At 37.1% G+C, this 18,684-nt stretch overlaps 1 protein-coding gene across 1 annotated transcript; it reads right to left on the reverse strand.

Annotated features, from left to right (window-relative positions):
• Positions 1 to 14,609: 14,609 nt before the first annotated feature.
• Positions 14,610 to 17,076, reverse strand: LOC115683586 (uncharacterized). The gene is made up of 5 exons (XM_030608121.2): positions 16,712 to 17,076; positions 15,665 to 16,450; positions 15,314 to 15,499; positions 15,093 to 15,218; positions 14,610 to 14,902 (listed from the first exon to the last, which is right to left on the reverse strand). The coding sequence occupies exons 1-5, from the start codon at positions 16,751 to 16,753 to the stop codon at positions 14,804 to 14,806; spliced, it is 1,239 nt and encodes a 412-aa protein (XP_030463981.2). The 5' UTR covers positions 16,754 to 17,076; the 3' UTR covers positions 14,610 to 14,803.
• Positions 17,077 to 18,684: the final 1,608 nt, after the last annotated feature.

Genomic DNA, 18,684 nt, shown 5'->3' on the forward strand with positions numbered 1-18,684 from the left:
TTGAAGAAGCGGAAGTCATTTTCCGTAGACTTAGGCTATTTTGTAAGGGGGGAAGGAAAATATTTTCCCACGGAAAACGTTTTCCGCCCCCCGAACACCAGAAAACCCGGAAAATATTTTCCGGGAGAATATTTTCCGCCAAACGAACGGATAAGAAGGATGAATAATTCAAATATATATTAGCTAACAAGAATCCAAGCTCATGTATTCATACTTTTAAACTGGATTTATTTTTTCAATTCCACATAACTTTTCAATGGGAATCTCCTGGCAAACACGAAATTCCTAGAATATAGGAGGAATCTAGTTATTAGCACAAGTCTCCTTTTATATATCTTTTTCAAGGAGTTTGACAGGGAAAAAGTTTAAAAGAGAATATCTCATTGCTCAGGTTACTTTGTGGGGCGATCTGTTTTTTCTTTTATTCCACATAACTTTTCGACGAGAATCTCTTGGCAAACACGGAATTTCTAAAAAATAAGAGGAATTAAGCTATTAAAAAACATCTCCTGTTATATTTCTTGTCTCAAGGAGTTTAAGAGAACAAAACTTCAGGAGAGAATATCTCATCACTCCAGCAACTTTTTTGGGCGATCTTTTATTTATTTTGTATTTCGCATAACTTCTCGATAGGAATCTCGAGCTAAACACAAAACTACTAGAATATATAAGGACTTAAGCTATTAGAACATGTTTCTTGATATGTGTCCCATTACAAGGAGTTTAAGAGAGCAAAATTTCGGGAGAGGATATATCATCGCTCAAACAACTTTTTGAGGCGATAACATGTCTTCATTCTTTTAAAATAGCTTTCATTTTGTAAAAAACGACGCATTGACGTTGAAGTAGTTCTATAATTAAGAACGTGAAAACTCATAATCAATCATTGGCTCCTCCTAATTCAACAACATCGACGTGGCAATAAATAGATATAGTAAACTGGAAAACCAAAATGAAAAAAACAAAACTAACATAAAAATGGAACTGCTACCTTCTGGATTAAATTACTTCATATGCATTAGTCTAGATTGAGACCAAAATATTCTTCAGTGGAATACTATCCCCGAAAAAATAGCACTCTATGCTAACAATCAATGGCATTGGCTAATTGCTGATCAAGTGCTGTAATGTAATGTAGCAGTATGACATCTCCTTGCCGGGCAACCATGAGCTATGATTGTACATTCCTCATTTCTGATTACCTAATTCCCTTAAAAAGCATCAACTTCACTAACTTTAAGTCAGATCCCAACTCTGATCCAAACTTTTTGTTATCTAGTAAAAAAATCACCAGCTTTTAGTCAATACACAATCCGGTCCCCATCAAGTTTTCGTCCAATGATGCAGTTAAAGATTCGATATGTCATTCCATGTCTACTCAGTGGAAACTTGACAGAAACTCGACGGGTGCTAGATTTGGGTACTGACCGAAAGGGGTACTTTTTCATGAGACAAAAAAAAGTTAGGGTTAAAATTGGGATATGAGTTAAAGTTGCTCTCTTTTATGAGACCAAAAAAAAAAAATTAGGCCAGAATTGGGACCCGAGATAAAGTTGGTACTTTCTTTTGACACTAAAAAAATTCGGTCCAGAATTGGAACTTGAGTTAAAATTGGTGCTCTTGAAATGAATTGGGCCATTTTCTTTTTGTGATCAATGAGTCTAACTAGATGCATGTTGAAACCTTTCTAGAGTTTTTTTTTTTTTTGGTCTAAACCCTTTCTGGAGTTAATTGGAGTATTTCCTTTTTAACGTACAAGTTAAAGATTCATTTATAAGCATTACTTTGCGGCTTAAACCTGAAAAAAGGTCTTTCTTTTTTGACCAATTCCGAATAGAAACTGAGTTTACTAGCTAACAAGTAATGAGTTAAATGTGAAGTGCTCCCCACTTATAAAAAGAGCAAATTTGAATCTTGTGAAGAAAATGATACTAGCATCGCCATAACTTTTGTACAACACTCACTTTAGTTTCAAAAGTTTTGGCTAGATCACTTCGTTGCTACTTAGGTTAAAAAAAAAAGATCACTTAAGTGACACCGCCAATTTGTAACGTCGAAAATCTGATGTGGCAATATTTTTTCCATTTTTCCAACTAATCTTGCCTGAACGACTACGTTCAACAAATTTGCCACAAACTGAAACCCTAATTCGGATAGATCAACCCATTTCCCTTCTTCAAACCTTAATTTGACCAAGGCAATTTGGGGCAAAATTAAGATCTGAACTCGGCGAGACCTAGGACCAAGATGACGTTGCATTTGAGGCCGAACACGCCCGCGACATTGCGAAGCCCCATCGAACATATCTCGCAGAAGAGTCGCGAAGACGCGATCCCTCGCGCCTCGTGGTCGCTCTGTATTCGCTGCAGATTTTGCTGCTCTTTCTTCCTCATTTGCAGAGCATCTGTGATTCTGTCTCTCTTCGTCACACGCTGACGACACAAACTCTCTCTACGTGTGAGAAGATTTAGTTGAGTTTTCTCTTTTCTCGAGCGCACTGGCTCAGCTCACTGTAGGGAATGTGAGAGACAAGCGTTCGGCGGAAATATATGCTTGTTTTTATCCACTATGTAAAAAATAATTCGATTTCTTTTTCACATGGAATTTTTTTTTATAAAAAAAAAATCCACGGAGCCATTAACATTTGATTAAAAAGCCACTAAAACTTTTTGTCGAATTTTGTCGTCGAAGGCACTTAAGAGATCAGTTTTTTATTTGATGTGATACTGAAATGGACAACACAAAGCAAATGGTGGACAACGACTTTATGGTAATATCCCATTTAGAGTTAGGCATGAAAGAATGAGTTAGTATAAAGGAAACCCAACCTAGTTGACTGGAGATCCCAAGATCTAGGTTCAAAGGGACAACTTAATTATACAAACTTAGTGATGTCACTGTGGGGGTTATCCCTAAAACCATTCCTATATAAAATATCAGTGATATTGTTAAAATTAATTCTGATTTATTTTTCAACTCAAGCTGTTACAAATTTTAATTTGTAACATATGATTAATAGTAGGTTAATGGCGCTAAATTGTGGTGTTACAGAATTAATTTTAAAACAGCAAAGCTGTTATGGAATTAATTTTATAACAGCATATTTAATCAGCCGTAATTCCCTATGCGTATTAATTTTATAACGGCAGATTCAATCGGCCGTTATTATTCCCGAAACGCTCCCCTTGACCTTGTAAATTGATGCCTTCCCATTCTATTTTAAAATCATCGAATTATTCCTCTCTTTCAATTTTTCTTTGCATTTTGCACTGTTTTTCGATATTGTTCGGTTCCGGTTTGTTCAAGTTCGCCGAAAGCTTTGAAGTGCTGATTTTTTCTTAGCTGTCAACCGTTGTATCCTGGGAGATAGTCGTTCAGGAAACCTCATACACGTGCTGGAGGGAATGAATCTATTTTAAGGAAACTGTGTCGAACACAGGCCTCGGTATCCATTTGTATCGATTCCAATTCTGTTATTGTAATTTCATTTCTTTACAATTCTGTATTGTTCGTAATATTTATACTAATGCCAATTTGAATTTCGCAACAAAGGATGCCCAGTTGCAAGTTGAGCACAGGATTAGCAACTACATTCGGTCGACATCAAGTAGTCTCACTTACCTTTTCTTGCTTGGTTTACTCTTCATATCAAGGTCCACTACCGGTGTAAAAAATGGATAACACGTTCATGGTTAGGTGATTGACACGTGGGATATTGCCTTTGCAAAATCAACTTAAACACACGGATTACTTATCCCACGATGAATGTGTAACAATACTTTTACGCTAATATAATCCAAAGTAGTAATAGGTTTTAGGAATAAGTGTACTTAAAGTCCTAAAACTTGTTAGTGAAAGTGCAATCGAGTTGTAAAATTTTTAAAGAGTGCAATAAAGTCCTAAAACTTAATAAATTAGAGCAATTAAGTCTCTCAGTTAACTCCATCTAATATAGTTAACGGAAAATGCCGATGTGGCTCTTTTTAGACACACGACGCCTATGTGGTGCTTCCACATCTGAAAAAAGTGAAAATTTAAAAAGAGAAAAGAAAAAAAAAGATAAGAGTTAAAACAAATTGTTATAAATTATAAAAAAAAAAGGGGGGGGCAAGCCATAGGGGAGTTCTCCTTCGCCGGAGCCACTCCTCCAACGTACTGTGTCGGGCCACTGATGGCAACTGGTGAAGAAATCGAAGGTGGCGGTGAGAGGCGCGAGTGCTTGGGCTGGCTCAACTCGCAGCCAAGCACAATCTGTAGAGTTAAAAGATCTGTTGCATGATTTTCTCAGGAAAATTGTAGGCATGCTTTGTACCAAACGGACGGGACTGAATTAAATTGGTGAATCGAAGCAACAACTGGGGAAGACAAGGTTCTCCCGTTCTTCGCTTTAGTGAACGAGTCAGCTCAGGAGAATTCAATCTATCCTTCAGGCATGGCTCAGTCTATGGTTGCTTCCTCTGCTTCTTCTTGTTTTCGCAGAAGCAGTAGAGCTTCTTCTCCTACTCATTCTCGCTTCCTCACCCTCAGAGTCGCTTCTTGTTTTCCCTCGTAATTTTCCTGTTCCTTCTTGTTCAATCTCCGATCACTCCCACCGCCACTTCTGCTCTCGACTCCGACGTCTCTCGCCCCCGGGTCGGTACGCTACAGGCCAGCGTTCTCCTTCCTCATTCATTTGTTTTGCTAAGTGCCCCTTTTTTTACCTTAGATGGACTTCTATTGGTCCTGTTTTCAGTTTCGTTACTTTCTTTTAATTTGTATTTTTTCAAAAGTGGCTGGCATGGCATCCACATGAGCATTCTTTTTTTTTCTCCAAAATAATTAACAAAATTCACGTCAATATTTTCCGTTAACTAAATTAGACGGAGCTAACAGAAAGACTCGATTGCACCAATTTGACAAGTTTTAGGACTCAATTGCACTTTTTGAAAGTTTTGGGATTTCATTGTACTTTCGCAACAAATCTTAGAACTTTTAATGCACTTGTCCCCAGATTTTGTTTAGGAACCACTAGCGTACTTCTTTATATGTTGTGTTGACATAGATTTTGCAGAGGATCAATAATTATTAGATTTTGCATGAGTTTTGGCTTGGGGTATTTGGCACCAGATGGAGATGGGGGTATTTTGTACTTAATCATGGGTTCATGTCTATTCTTGTTCAAGGGATCCGCTACCCAATCTAAGCACTCAGTAATCCCGCGATTACGTCGTCAAAGAAAATCCTTGACCCACACATTCTTTGGATGAAGACAAGAAAAGTTTTTCTTTGCTCCTGGATAGAAAAGAAAAGGAATAATTCTAGAGATAGACTGAATTCCAAAATTGATGTAACCGGTTATAGTTTCCACATCACTTATTCGTAAACTGTTTTTCTTTACCAAAGCTGATTCAACGTGACTTTTCTATACGGTTGATAAATCTAATTAAGATGCCAATTAACCCTAATTGGAGATTATTCCAATGCTTATTGAATTCTAAAATTGGAACAGTATTTTCATACACATGAAATATGGTAAAAGAAATATAAGAAGGCACAGCATCATGGGAGTAATTATTGATTCATCAAAGTAGACTCACCAAGACCATAAACCACCTCCTACGATTACATCACGGGTTTTCTTGTCAGAGATGGTTTCAAAGAACCCCAACTATCGCAAAAATCATAGTCTCGGGTTTCTTTGTTGAACAAACATGGGCCACCGGGTATTATGTGCCACAAACAGTTGTGACAATCAGGGCGCTCCGGATCGCCTTCTTTATATACGTCGTAGGAGTGAAAATTAAATGGCCATCGAAAGCTACAAGAGTACTTTGTTGTTCCCCAATTGTTGGGTTGGAAGTGAAATTTCCAGTAGACCAGGGGAACAAGAACCTGATAGCCGAGATCTTCGTCGCTTGATTCACAGTGAACTGTGAGGTTCACTTCTCTAGATACATAGTTGGCGATCTGAACAGTCACCACCCTTCTCTCGTTTATCGCTTCGCAGCCACATTGGAGTGGAATGAGCAAAATAGTCAGGATCAAAAAAATGGCAAAATGACACTATAAGTGTCATAAGTTGTGTACGGCGCTCACTTAAGTGCCAAATCGGAGGAAAAACGATCACTTAGGCTCCGTTCGTTTGGCGGAAAATATTCTCCTTTTAGAAAATATTTTCCCGGAAGTCATTTTCCTGGAAAATGTTTTCCCGGAACATAATTTTCCGGTGTTCGGCGACCAATATGAAAAAGTTTCGGAAAATATTTTTCACCGGCGAACGGTGGCCGGGGCGGCCGGCGACCAGCAGCGGCGGCGGCCGCCGCACGATCGGCGGTAGCGGCGGCCGCGCTGATCGCCACGCCGCGGCGGCGGCGGCGGCCGGCGACCGGCGGCCGGCGGTGGCGGCGGCGAGCGGCCAGCGACCGGCGGCCAACGGTGGTAACCAGCGATCAACTTCCTCTCCCACGAAAAATATTTTCCCTCCCATGGGTAATTTTGCCTTCAATTTGGGGGAAAATGATTTCCTCTTTGTGAAAAGACGAAATCATTTTCCTCAAAACAATGAAGGATTTGGGGGTGGGGAAGGAAAATGTTTTCCCACGGAAAACATTTTCCGCCCCCGAACACCGGAAAACGCGGAAAATATTTTTCGGAAAAATATTTTTCCGCAAACGAACACAGCCTTATGTGCCAAAAGTTTTTTTTGGATCACTTCAGTGCTAAAATTTTTGAAAAACGATCACTTAAGATCTAAAATTTTTTTAAAACGATCGTTTAAGTGCTAAAATTTTTGAAAAACGATCACTTAATTGCCAATCTCTGGCGAGCCACGTCAGCTTCAAAAATTAATTAAAAAAATGCCACGTCAAATTTCCGGCGAAAAGTTGTGTACGGCACCAGAGTTGGCACTTAAATGAGTATTTTTCAAAAATTTTAGCATTTAAATGATCGTTTTTTAAAAATTTTAGCACTGAAGTGATCCAAAAAAAAACTTATGGCACCAAAGTGAGCGACGTATACAACTTATGGCACTTGTAGTGTTCTTTTGCCTCGGAAAAATTATAGTTGATGAAGTCGTCATTTTGATTTGCTTTTGGTTTGAAAATGACTGAATTGCTTTTGATATTTGAAGCAAACGGAAGTGTGACTTATTTGGTAGAAAACGTCAATATAGAACTTGTCTTTTGGAGAACGAATCGGATTTGTAAAATATATGTTTTGCCATTAGGGTACATAATAATTGTTTTTAAAAGGGTAAACATAGATGGATCTTTCTTAAAAAGGGCAAAATGGATTGCGCGAAATATATGTAGTTGTCGTTGACCTAATTTTTAGAAAATATTTAATACGTCTCGTGTTTGAGCTCGTAGAGAAATCCAATCTAAATAGGTTTCTTAATTTAGGGCGGTACTATTATCACATCTTTTTGACCGAGCACACCCATTTTTAAGGTACCGCACCAATACGTCCTTGTAACATCCGATTTGGTCAAACATTTATTGATGAGACTTCTTTTTTATCCTTTTTGACTAAAGCCACACCTTTTTTGATGTAACTGACTAATATAACATGATAACATTTGGTTTGGTCAAACATTTGTTGAAGAGACTTTTTTTTTTCTTGTTCCAAATTTACGAAGAACCAATTTTTGATTTAAATCTATTGTATAATATTTCCTTTTTTGCCTGGTCTTTTCCCTTCAAATGAAAATGAAAAAAAAATCAATGGTTATTACCATGAAAAATCCAAAATTGGTATACTTGTGACAAATTTACCCTAAACTAATTTTTTGACCATAAAAAATCCCAAACTGGTACATTTGTGACAAATTTACCTTTCGTTAAATTGGATTAATACCATGAAAAACGACAAACCAACACACATGTGACAAACGGATGGTAAAACCCCAAATTAGTATACCTGTCAATTATCACGTGTCATCCAACTCAGAAATTTGATAGTAAAATTTAACAGAAACTAGCATAGGGTAAAATTATCACAAGTGTATCAGTTTAGGGCTTTTGGTGGCCAAAAAATTAGTTTGGATAAATTTGTCATAAATGTACCAGTTTGGGATTCTTTGTAATATTAACCCAAAAATCAATCAAAACAAAAAAAAAATTTGATAGAAGCGTGGTCATACGTTGAATATGCTTTTCTTTTGATCATGACTGAATGATAAACACAACAAGGAAAAGAAAAAGGAAGTTCTTGTTGTTCTAATTTTACCATGAAGAAATTATTTAATATCGATCTTATATTTAATATCATAACAAGTGAATCAAAATTTTAAGACATGCTCAAAATTTTTCTTTGAAAAAATAGGATGGGAGTTTGAAGGTGAAGAACAATTAGAGTTTCAATCCCCATTTTGCAATTCAAAATGAAAAAAAAAAGGTAAAAAGCTTAAAGGAATGCACAATGAGCGATTTTTTAACTATACAAGCCTACAAATTTATTTCGGCAAAAACCCCACTAGGTAAAGATCAGTTCGATTAAACTTAATTTTCAACTTTGAAATATAATTTCTCTTAAAAGCCTCAAACTACTTCAATAATAGATATAAAACTAATATATTCAATTAATTGTGCATTCATAAGCAGTCATAAGTAGAACTTTTCTAATCTTCTATGTAAAATTTGTGATTCAAAAGATGAGACAGTGAATGAGAATTAACAACCTCCTCCGTGCAAGACAAGAGGATGAATGATAATATGATATCTTGTTGGGTTAATTGTCGCATTTATATTGTAAACTAATAAGTGAGATGGTTGAAATAAAGTTAGTTTTTCTTGGTTAACATGGTAAAAGAAAGAAAAAATAAATTGAATGGGGTATTTCAGTCTGTTAATTAAAATATGAGTGTCTTAATTAAAATGGGTGGAAATAGTGTGACATCTGGAATTTTCGAAATAATATTTATGTGATATTCGGAAATTTCCATATCCGGTAATGATACTTAGACTTTAAAGCTAAGTATTGTTAGTTTAGAATTCGGTGGGCACGTAGAAATCTTAGTTGGATCGTAAATTTTGCGATACGCGGAGCATGATTTTTGTGAACAAAATCGTCCAGAGTTCGACGTGTTGCAAATTTAAAATGCGTCGATGTTTACGTAATGTTTTAACAGTGATTATTTAATTTACTGTCGTCTTATTAATGGATGTGTGATATTCTAAACTCTAGTTAATTACTGTTAATAATTAGTTAATTGCTAATTGGTGTTAGAAAGAAAGGAATTTCTGTTTTTACTTTTAATTCCTCACTAAAACTTCTCTTGAAGACACCTAAAACTCACGTGGCACTTGGGGGGAAATTTATGCATGGCCACATGCCCATTTGAAGACTAAAGCCATGCCACATGCCTTCTTAAGCTAAGTTTCTTCCACTAACAAGACACCTAGCCATAAGCTATCATTACTTGGCTATTACTCATTCGTAACAATGTCTTGACTTCTCACACCTAGCCGTGGATGGAAAGAAGAAAATGCCACCTAGGAGTACATGCAATTACACACCTCAAAATCTACTCCCCTGATTCATTTCCATCTGGGTAATATCGAAAGGAATTTTCACTTTTTGAGGTGAACCTAAAAAACGTCCTGTTTGAGGTGATGGTTGGATTCGCTTTTTTGCTAATTTCATGCATGTTCAAAAGGTACTTGATCATCTGACTTAAGTGGGGGTACATGTGGTGAATGGAAATAATGAATTTGAACTTGGATAAAGCCATACTTTAGGTTCAGACTTAACCATCATTCGTGAAAATTTATTGATTTCTGAACTAAGCAGATTTTAGTCTCAAAATCTAATTCTATTTGCTTCTAAACTAGGCAGATTTTAGCCTCAAATTCTAATTCTGTTTACTTTTGAATTGAGCAGATTTTAGCCTCAAATTATGATTCTTGTTACTTTTAAAACTAAATAGATTTTACTGTCAGACTCTGGACATGTCTATTTTGAAACCAAATAGAATTTATGTCAGAATCTGAACATGTCTATTTTTAAAACTAAACAGATTTTACTGTCAGAATCTGGACATGTCTACTTTTAAAACCGAGTAGATTTTACTATTAGAATTTGAACATGTCTATTTTTAAAACCGACCAGAACTTACTCTCAAAATCTGGACATATGTATTTTGATCTCCAGTGGACTTTATTTTCAAAATCTGAACATATGTATTTTGAACTCGAGTAGGCTTTATTCTCAAAATCTGGACATATGTATTTTGCACTCGAGTAGACTTTATTTTCAAAATCTGGATATATGTATTTTCTAAAACCGAGTAGGTTTTATCTCCAAAGTCTAGATATGTGTACTTTCTGAACTTGAGTAGACTTTAGCCTTTTGAGTCTAAACCCGTATTGCTTCATACTTGTTTGTTTGGTTAAGATTTCATTTCTTGAGAAATATATGGTGGAGCAAAAAGGTGAATGTGCATAATGAAATGCGTATAAATGCTTATGAATATGGTTATGGTTTGCATGGAAATAATATAGTTCCATCACCCATGAATCAAAAGGTGACGATGCCCCCAAGTTTTGGGATACCTTGTTGTATGGTACAAGATGCCCTAGGAGTGTCGGGATGCCCCACTGTGTGGTACAGGATGCCCTGAGAGAGTTCAGGAGGACAAGTGATGAACCTAACGCATGAGCATGAGTGTTATGTACTACATGCTTGCGTCTGAAATAAAATATTGTGGAATAATGAAGTGATTAGATTATTGTGGCATATCTAAATGGAAAAGGTATAACATTTATTCAAGTTCTATGCATACTTGCTGGTTGTTATGCATTGACGTTGTTTGTGCCGAGTGAAGTGGTAAGCTAATTTTTTTAACTTAAAACTGGAGATTTTATTTACTGGGCATTGGCTCATTCCTTTTTTTTTCAGACATGTAGGAATGGATAATCTGCCACCAATGCTTGCCTATTTTTCTAGACACTATGAGTGCCAGTACGTTGATATGCATTTCCCAGGGGCGGATATATTTTATACTAGATGTATATCTACCATATGGGTTGATGTGAGGCTTCCGGAGTGGGTTCCTCATTGGTTTATAAAATGGTATGTGAACCTCAATGACAACTCGGTTGGGCCATTGCAGGATTTTGGCTAATATGACGGCGGCGACACCTACGACTCTTTGTAAAGTCTACTTTTGTACATACAAACTTTTGGAGTATAATGTAGTATGGAGATAGGCAACCTCGACTTACCCAGACTTTTATTTTTTGTATGAACTATGGAATGCAGTTGTAAACCTAATAGGTAATATAAAGAAAGAAGCATAAGTACTTTAATTATACTTGTGTAATTTTCGTGGTTAAGAAGTGTTCAGATTTTAACTTCCGTTGGCCTAATTATTAAATAAGATTAATAATCTTATGAACGCATGTGACTTTCTGGAGCGTCACAAATAGCCCCACCTTATTATATATATAAGAAATGAAATGTACTAGGTTACATTAGGGCAAACAAAAAATATGTTAGGGTTTTCTCTATATGAATTTTCTGAGTGTGTTTGCAGTGAGAGATTTTGAATTGGCACTTGTGGTTTTTGCTTTGGATGTAATTTTAAACAAGGAAACACTTGAGTGATTAAACGACCACAAATTCTATAAGCTCCGGATTCATAATGGATTTATTAGTGTCTTGCTTTTCCATTGAGTAGCTATTGACACTTAAACCAAACCATGGAAAATCTCTGTTGTTCTTATCGTTCCTTGTTGATTTCTTAGATAATGTTTTCTTCTTGTGTTAGACTTTAATTGTAAGATTCGTTAGCTTTCATGTTATTTCACAACATTAATTAATAAGAATCTGGCTCATGTATTCATTCTTTTAAAGTAGCATTAATATTGTAAAGAGAAAATGACAATAATAGTTCCCAAATTTTGACTTTGATGTGCAATGTTACCCCATTGAACTTTTAATTTGTTCAATGTGGTCCATGAACTATTTTTACATATTCAATGTAGTAATTTTTTTTATTAAATAAGAGAGAAAGTCACCGTAAGTCGCTACACTATTGAGAAATGTGCAATCTAGTCCCTAAACTTTCAATTTATTCAATTTCATTTCTCAAATTTCCATAACAAAGCCAAAGCAATCCTTCATACTATGACAAAGGTTTCGTATTACACAATTACTTGGATTTTAGAATATGTTTTCGTTTCGATCAATTTCCTAAATCAACAAAACATACGTTCTCAGTTTATTTCCCAAATACCTTTTTGGTCTTTGTAGACATTATGATGGTTGCGCTTAAGAATCTTATATTCTCATTATAGTAAATGTAGAATCTCATTTAGAGTTGTATAAGGTTGATATTCCTACTATTTTAAGTTTGATGTAGCTAGCAAAGATCACCTAGAGAGGGGTGAATAGGTGATTTCATTAAATCTTGACCAATTTAAAGCATAATTAAAATGTCAAAAAATTGAGTCTGAACTTACAGTGCAAAGTTCATATTCTAAACAAACTTCAGAAGCAGCTTAGCAAGTGTGCAACAGAATATAATAATGAGCGATAAGAGCTTAGGGATAAGATTTGCATACAAGATGTATAGTGGTTCGGCTTAGATCAAGGCTACGTTCACTCTCCCACGCTAACAGCCTACTGGCTTGATTCCATTAGAAGATCGACAAGAGATTACAATTATGAGTGATAACACTTAGTGTATGATAGATCTCACTATTTCATTCAACCACTCTTTCAATACTTCTCTTAAGATCACAAAATGTAGCTCATGAAAGAAAAATATACAGGATCAAAGTTTGCTCAAACTTTGAAATTCTAAATTCTGGACTTTGTCTCTTGCTTTCACTCCTCGGCACCTTGGTCTCCTTTTATACTCATCCACTTCCAATATAGCCGTTGGACAGTCTCCAGAGGATCATCTTCCAATCTACCCGTTGGACAAATCCGTATTAAGAAGATTGAGTAGCTGTTAAATGATAAAATATGAATCTTTATTGATTATGGTCGCCCATACAACCAAAGTCATAGTTTCCATAAATAGAGCTTCTCCATTTGGAAAGTAACTTATCTCGAGATCGGTTTGCCAATCATTTAAGATGTTTTGCATTATAATGTTAATTTTTTGTTACTAACTCTTATTTCACTTAATTACTAAAATTTATTTGATTTTTTTCAAATTAGCAACTTCTTTTGTCTCATTTTATACTTTATCAACTCTTATGTAACTTTCTTACAAACACCTTAAATTTACCAATTATTATATGAAATTGCCAATTTTTATTTGTGACTTTTGAACTTTATTCCCGAATAAGTAACTTAATAGAAAACTTGATAAATTAAAAAAATCAAATAAACATTGGTATCCAACTCAAATGAGAGTTGGCAATTCGGAACTAGTTGATAACTTAATTGGAAAAAAGTTGATAAATTACTTAAATTAAAGCTAGTAATTTCTTGAAAGGGTTGCATAATCAAGAGAGATAAATGAAAGTTAGTAAAAGATAAGAAAATTTGGTAATCAAAAGAAAACTGAACTTAATAAGTAATTTAAATGAGAGTTGGTAATCCATAACTAGTGGATAACTTAATTAGACTAAAATTGGTATGCAACTTCATTAAGGCTGGTAATTTCTAAACACGTTGCTAAGAAATGCGTATAAAATTTTGTACAATAAAAATTGGCAAATTAAAAAAAGAAGAATAAATCTCGGTAAGTACCTAACTCAAAATAGAGTTGGTAATGCAACACTAGACAATAATTTAATGAGAAAAAAGTTTGTGAGTCATGATAATTTACGTTGGTAATCTCTAAAAAGAGTGAGCAGGGTGACCAAAGTGAAAAATAAATTAACTTTATAGAAAATTTGGTAAATTAGGAAAAACAATAAGACATTCATTAGTAACTTTAATTAGAGTTGGTAACCAAAAACTCATTGGTAATTTAATAGGACAAAAGTGATAATTCATTCTAACTTGGGTTAGTAATTTCATATAAGAATTGGAATAATCAAAGTGTTTGTAATTTATGCAAATAAAAATGGGTAAGTAGCATAAAAATTGCTAATTTGCACATAATCAGAAAACAAGTTGTTATTTCATATAAGTATTGGAAAGTAACCAATAAGTAAACTTAAAAAAAAAAAGTCACCGTGGTTTTTCTTTCTATATTTACCAACACTTATTGAAACTTATCAGCCCAAAAAGGATCCCTACTTTTGGGAACGGAACAATAGCATTGTGCAAAACCGATATAATTTTAATGATAATTTTCCGGGAATTTTAGAATGCTCATCGAAGCGTTGGGGCAAAAAAACCGAATTACATGAATGTATGTATGCATTGAGAAACGTGAAGTCACGCGAAATTTGAATTCCTAATTCGCTGAGCCGTATCCACAGTAAAACACAAATATCTCTTAGAAGAGAGTTCACGGTCTCAGAAAACATCTAACCATACATAAAAAGTCCACGATTTTGTCTAAGATGTCAAAATTAACTTTCTTGCTTTACTTTGTATGCATGTAACCGTGAATATAGTGTTATGTATCTACATATATTTTCAATATAATTACATCATCTGTGTTTCTTCATCATCCAATTGGTGATCGTGTCCATCCCAGTTTCAGGTCTACAGAGTCCAATTGATACTCTTTATAACATACAGATCTTATATACAAAAGTACATTAATTCTTATTGTCATACTAATTAATCCTGACTCATGTATTAATCCACTAATTCTTGTAAGTCGACCGGTCTGCAGAAACAGAGACCCGGGCTTCACCGAGTCCTGCAAAACTGAGTAATGGAATTGCTAGGGTCTGTAAGATCTGGCCATTCAAATCCAAGATTGGATTGAGCAGTTGAAGGAATTGACTCCGCCGATATGAGCAAAGATATCAGATGAATCCATCATGTCATCTTCTTTCACAAACACCTGAAACAAAAGCCAAGGTGGTGTTACATATATATTACGAATGGGATATGATCAGGACCGGATATTTATCAGGTTTGTGATGATTATTTATTTGTTCTAGTCTTCCTCAAAGATATCACAATTCGCAAGGCATCGCTTGATCTTGGGAAGTTTCTTTAGAACCACAGATTGCCAGGAAAATTATTCTCACTTCATCCTTTTCATCATCCTCAAGATGACCACAAGCAAGCCTAGAGTTCTCCCCGAATTCCTCGTTCTTTGCGAATCTCCCTCTCACTCGTGGCCGGCTGTCTGCCAAAGTTTTGCGGCATGCATACTGCAGATATTAGGAAAGTTTCTTCAGCTAAAGTTAATCTCCTACAAAAGGTAAACTAATGCATGAATAATGCGAGAGAAGACGAGAATGAAGACCTTAATCTTCTTGCTGAAGTTCCTTTCGTTCCTCTTCTTCATGTACCGATGGATCTTCTCCTTCCTCTGCTCAACCGAGAGCTTTCTTACTGTGTAAGTTGAGTCTTCTAAGTTTGAAATATCTGTTGTGAAAGGTGCAGAACTCGAATTCCCATTCATCAGCTTTTGGCTCTCAGCACAAAATGCCTTACATGGTATCAAATCGACACGAAGCCATGAGAATTTGTTCTAATCCACCACGAATGCTACAAGAGCACATGAGATCTAATGCCATGAGCGTACCAACTGCATTAAACTTTAAAACTTCATATTCAAAATGAAGTATAATGTGCTGTAAAATCTTGTCAATACCTGCATGTCCTCAGGAATAAGCACCTGTGTCGGATCTGAGCAAAAGATTCCACCGTTATTGTCAGCCTGGTAATCCAAATCTCGAGCTTGCAAATCTGCTTTTATCAGAACACTTCCCGAGAAGATCCCCGAGCTATCTGCAGATAATGTGCCAGTTATATTCCCTGGCATGTACGTCATTGGGCCAATGAAGGAGCACCAAGGCGACGCGGGGTCCAAAGGAATATATGGAGGCACAGAGGACAAGCAATCATGTTTGAACACTGAGGCAATCAATGGAGGGCCAATTAACGGCGACATAGTTTCGCAAGTAAAATTCGGTAGCCTATCAGTGCTATTGGTCAGTGGAAGTTGGTTATCTGTTAGCTGCACTGAAGGGAAATCCATCATCAGGTGGTCTTGTTGAGGACAGACGAATGGGGAAACCGAAAACGGAGGGGAGGGAGAGAAATCAATCGAAGCAGAAATGTCATTATCGACATCTTCTTGCGGATCAAAGATTGCTGTTTGATTTCCATTATAGTAAGTAGTGGTGGCAGTCGTGGTGTTACTTGTGGTCATGGTTGGAGTCGTGGCCATGGTGTTAGTATTGATTCCATAGTCTTCCTGCAGGAGATCGCCAAAGTTTTGCGAATCTTCAGGTAAAGAAAATTTGGAGGAATCAGGGCAATCTTCGTAGCAGCAGTTTGAACACGAGGTGATCTCAGAGTTCTGTATACTTTCCGAAAATAATTCGGGGTCGCAAAGTTCTAACAGTTGAGCACTTAACGGGCTCGACATATCATCCTGCAGAACAACAGATGCAACTCCGTGTCTGAACAACAGTAATTTGTTGAACAAAGACTGAAAAAAGAACCCAGAACTCATGTCCGAAAAGAGAACAGAACAACGGAAGAAAGCTTCATGCCTTGCAATCAAAATCCTGCCTCTTTCTTTTGCAGAGAAAATTGCATGATTAATGAAACGCAATGCGCACATGCATCGTGTGTATGTACAGAAAAGAATAAGGAACAGAGACGGTTTCGGATTGAAAAAGAATAATTTTACAGTTGGAAGCTGTTGAGGCGGATGCAGCACGTCCTCCAGCATCCTATCCTCGGATATCGGCAGATGATTAAAGAACCCAATGAAGAAACTTGCAAGATTTCGGTGAACTGACCCTTTCTTCAAATGGCACTGAAAGAAGAAAAAGAAGAAGAAGAAGAAGAAGAAGAATACGCGATCACATGCTCCTCATGATCACCACCTTTCGTGGGCTCCAGACGGTGCTCACTGAACCCCATTAATAAAGGAGAAAGCTCCATCGAAGACGATCTGAACAAAGTGTATGCGTCTCTGTATGTGTGTATGTGTGAGAGGGAGAGAAAGAGGAGAGAGAGAGAGAGAGCAAGTTAATTTTAGCTAGCTGAGGAAGAGGAAGGCATGGGTGTCAAAAGTCTGTTGGTTTTGCACAGAAATATATACAGCGTTTTAGGCGGGGGGGTTCGGTGTCCGTACGGGGCTGTCGCCTGGGCACTCGGGGGGTTGAGTCAGCCCCGAAAGCGAAGGTGGGCCACACCTTGGTTCCCTGCTGATGTGGCGAGCGAGTTGAGGAGGGCTGTCGGACACGTGTGTCGCCAGTCGGTGACGTGACCCGGCCCATCGCAGCGCTCAGCTCTTGGACAGAAACTGGGTTGACCGAGCCTTGCACCACCGCCCCAATTCCTAGCCGACTTTCGGATCCCTTTCATTGCCAAGCTTTCCCCTCATTTCCTAGCCGACTTTCGGATTCGTTATTGGGTTGAACGAGCCTTTCGACCCAATTCCTAGCTGACTTTTTCCCACCCCTGATCCTAGCTGACTTTCAGATTTTTTTCTATTGCCAAGTTTCCGCCCATCTCTCTCTCTCTATCTCTCTCTCAATAGCTACAAAAAAGACGGCACGGGCCAATTAATCATAATTATTAGATGATTGACTCGGATACGGCAAGTTCTGTATTCGGGCTACATGGAAGTAAAGGAGAAAAGTATCAAAAAAGTCCTAAACCTTTTACATTTGTGCCAATTTAGTCTTAAACCTTTTTTTAGTACTAATTTAGTCCTAAACCTTTTTTTCGGTGCTAATTCAGTCATAAATCTTTTGCATTTGTGCCAATTTAATCATAAACCTTTTGTCTTTGTGCCAATTCAGTCCTTCTAGCCAATTTTGACTGGATTTTGCTGACGTGGACGCCGACCGACCATCGGCGCTGACGTGGACAACTTTTAATAATATTTTAATATTTTTTGAATTTTTTTTCCTCCCCTCCCTCCTTCCTCTAGCCGGTCGCCGGACCGGCCAGAGGCCAGACCTCGCAGGCCACTGGCGAGGCTCACCCTCGCCGGATGGCCACGAGGGCGGCCTTGCGCTGGGCGGGAGAGGCTCAAGCCTCGCCAGCGGCTGGGCGAGGCCCGACCTCACCGGCCTCTGGCTGGCCACCGGTCTGGCGACCTGCTGGAGGAAGGAGGGAGGGGAGGGAAAAAAATAAAAATTCAAAAAAATATTAAAATATTATTAAAAATTGTCCACATTAGCGCCAGTGACTGGCTGCTGGCCGGCCGACGTCCACGTCAGCAAAATCCAGCCAAAATTGGCTGGAATGACTGAATTAGTACAAATAGAAAAGGTTTAGGACTAAATTGGTACAAATACAAAAGGTTTAGGACTGAATTGGCGCAAAAAAAAGGTTTAGGACTAAATTGGCATCAATGCCAAAGGTTTATGACCTTTTTGATACTTTGCCCGAAGTAACAAGACCAGCCAATGATAGACCTTAAAAAGTGCTTCAGATGTATACTATGTTCGTTGGCCATGGAAAAAATGTGTTCAACATGTATGGTTTTTCTTTTAAATAATCGAAACCCCTTGAAATTTGGCATGCGTGCAATTGTCCTCGAGCTATGAAAAGTCATAAATAACCCCTCGAACTTTGGCACAATTGCACCATAGCCTCCAAACTTTTTTGATACTTTTTGTAGAATCACTAATTTTCCATCTATAT

This window comes from Syzygium oleosum, unplaced genomic scaffold (assembly GCF_021117445.2).
Source record: "Syzygium oleosum isolate NSW1041296 unplaced genomic scaffold, Sole_v2.1 Sole_v2.01, whole genome shotgun sequence".
Lineage (NCBI taxonomy): Eukaryota > Viridiplantae > Streptophyta > Magnoliopsida > Myrtales > Myrtaceae > Syzygium > Syzygium oleosum.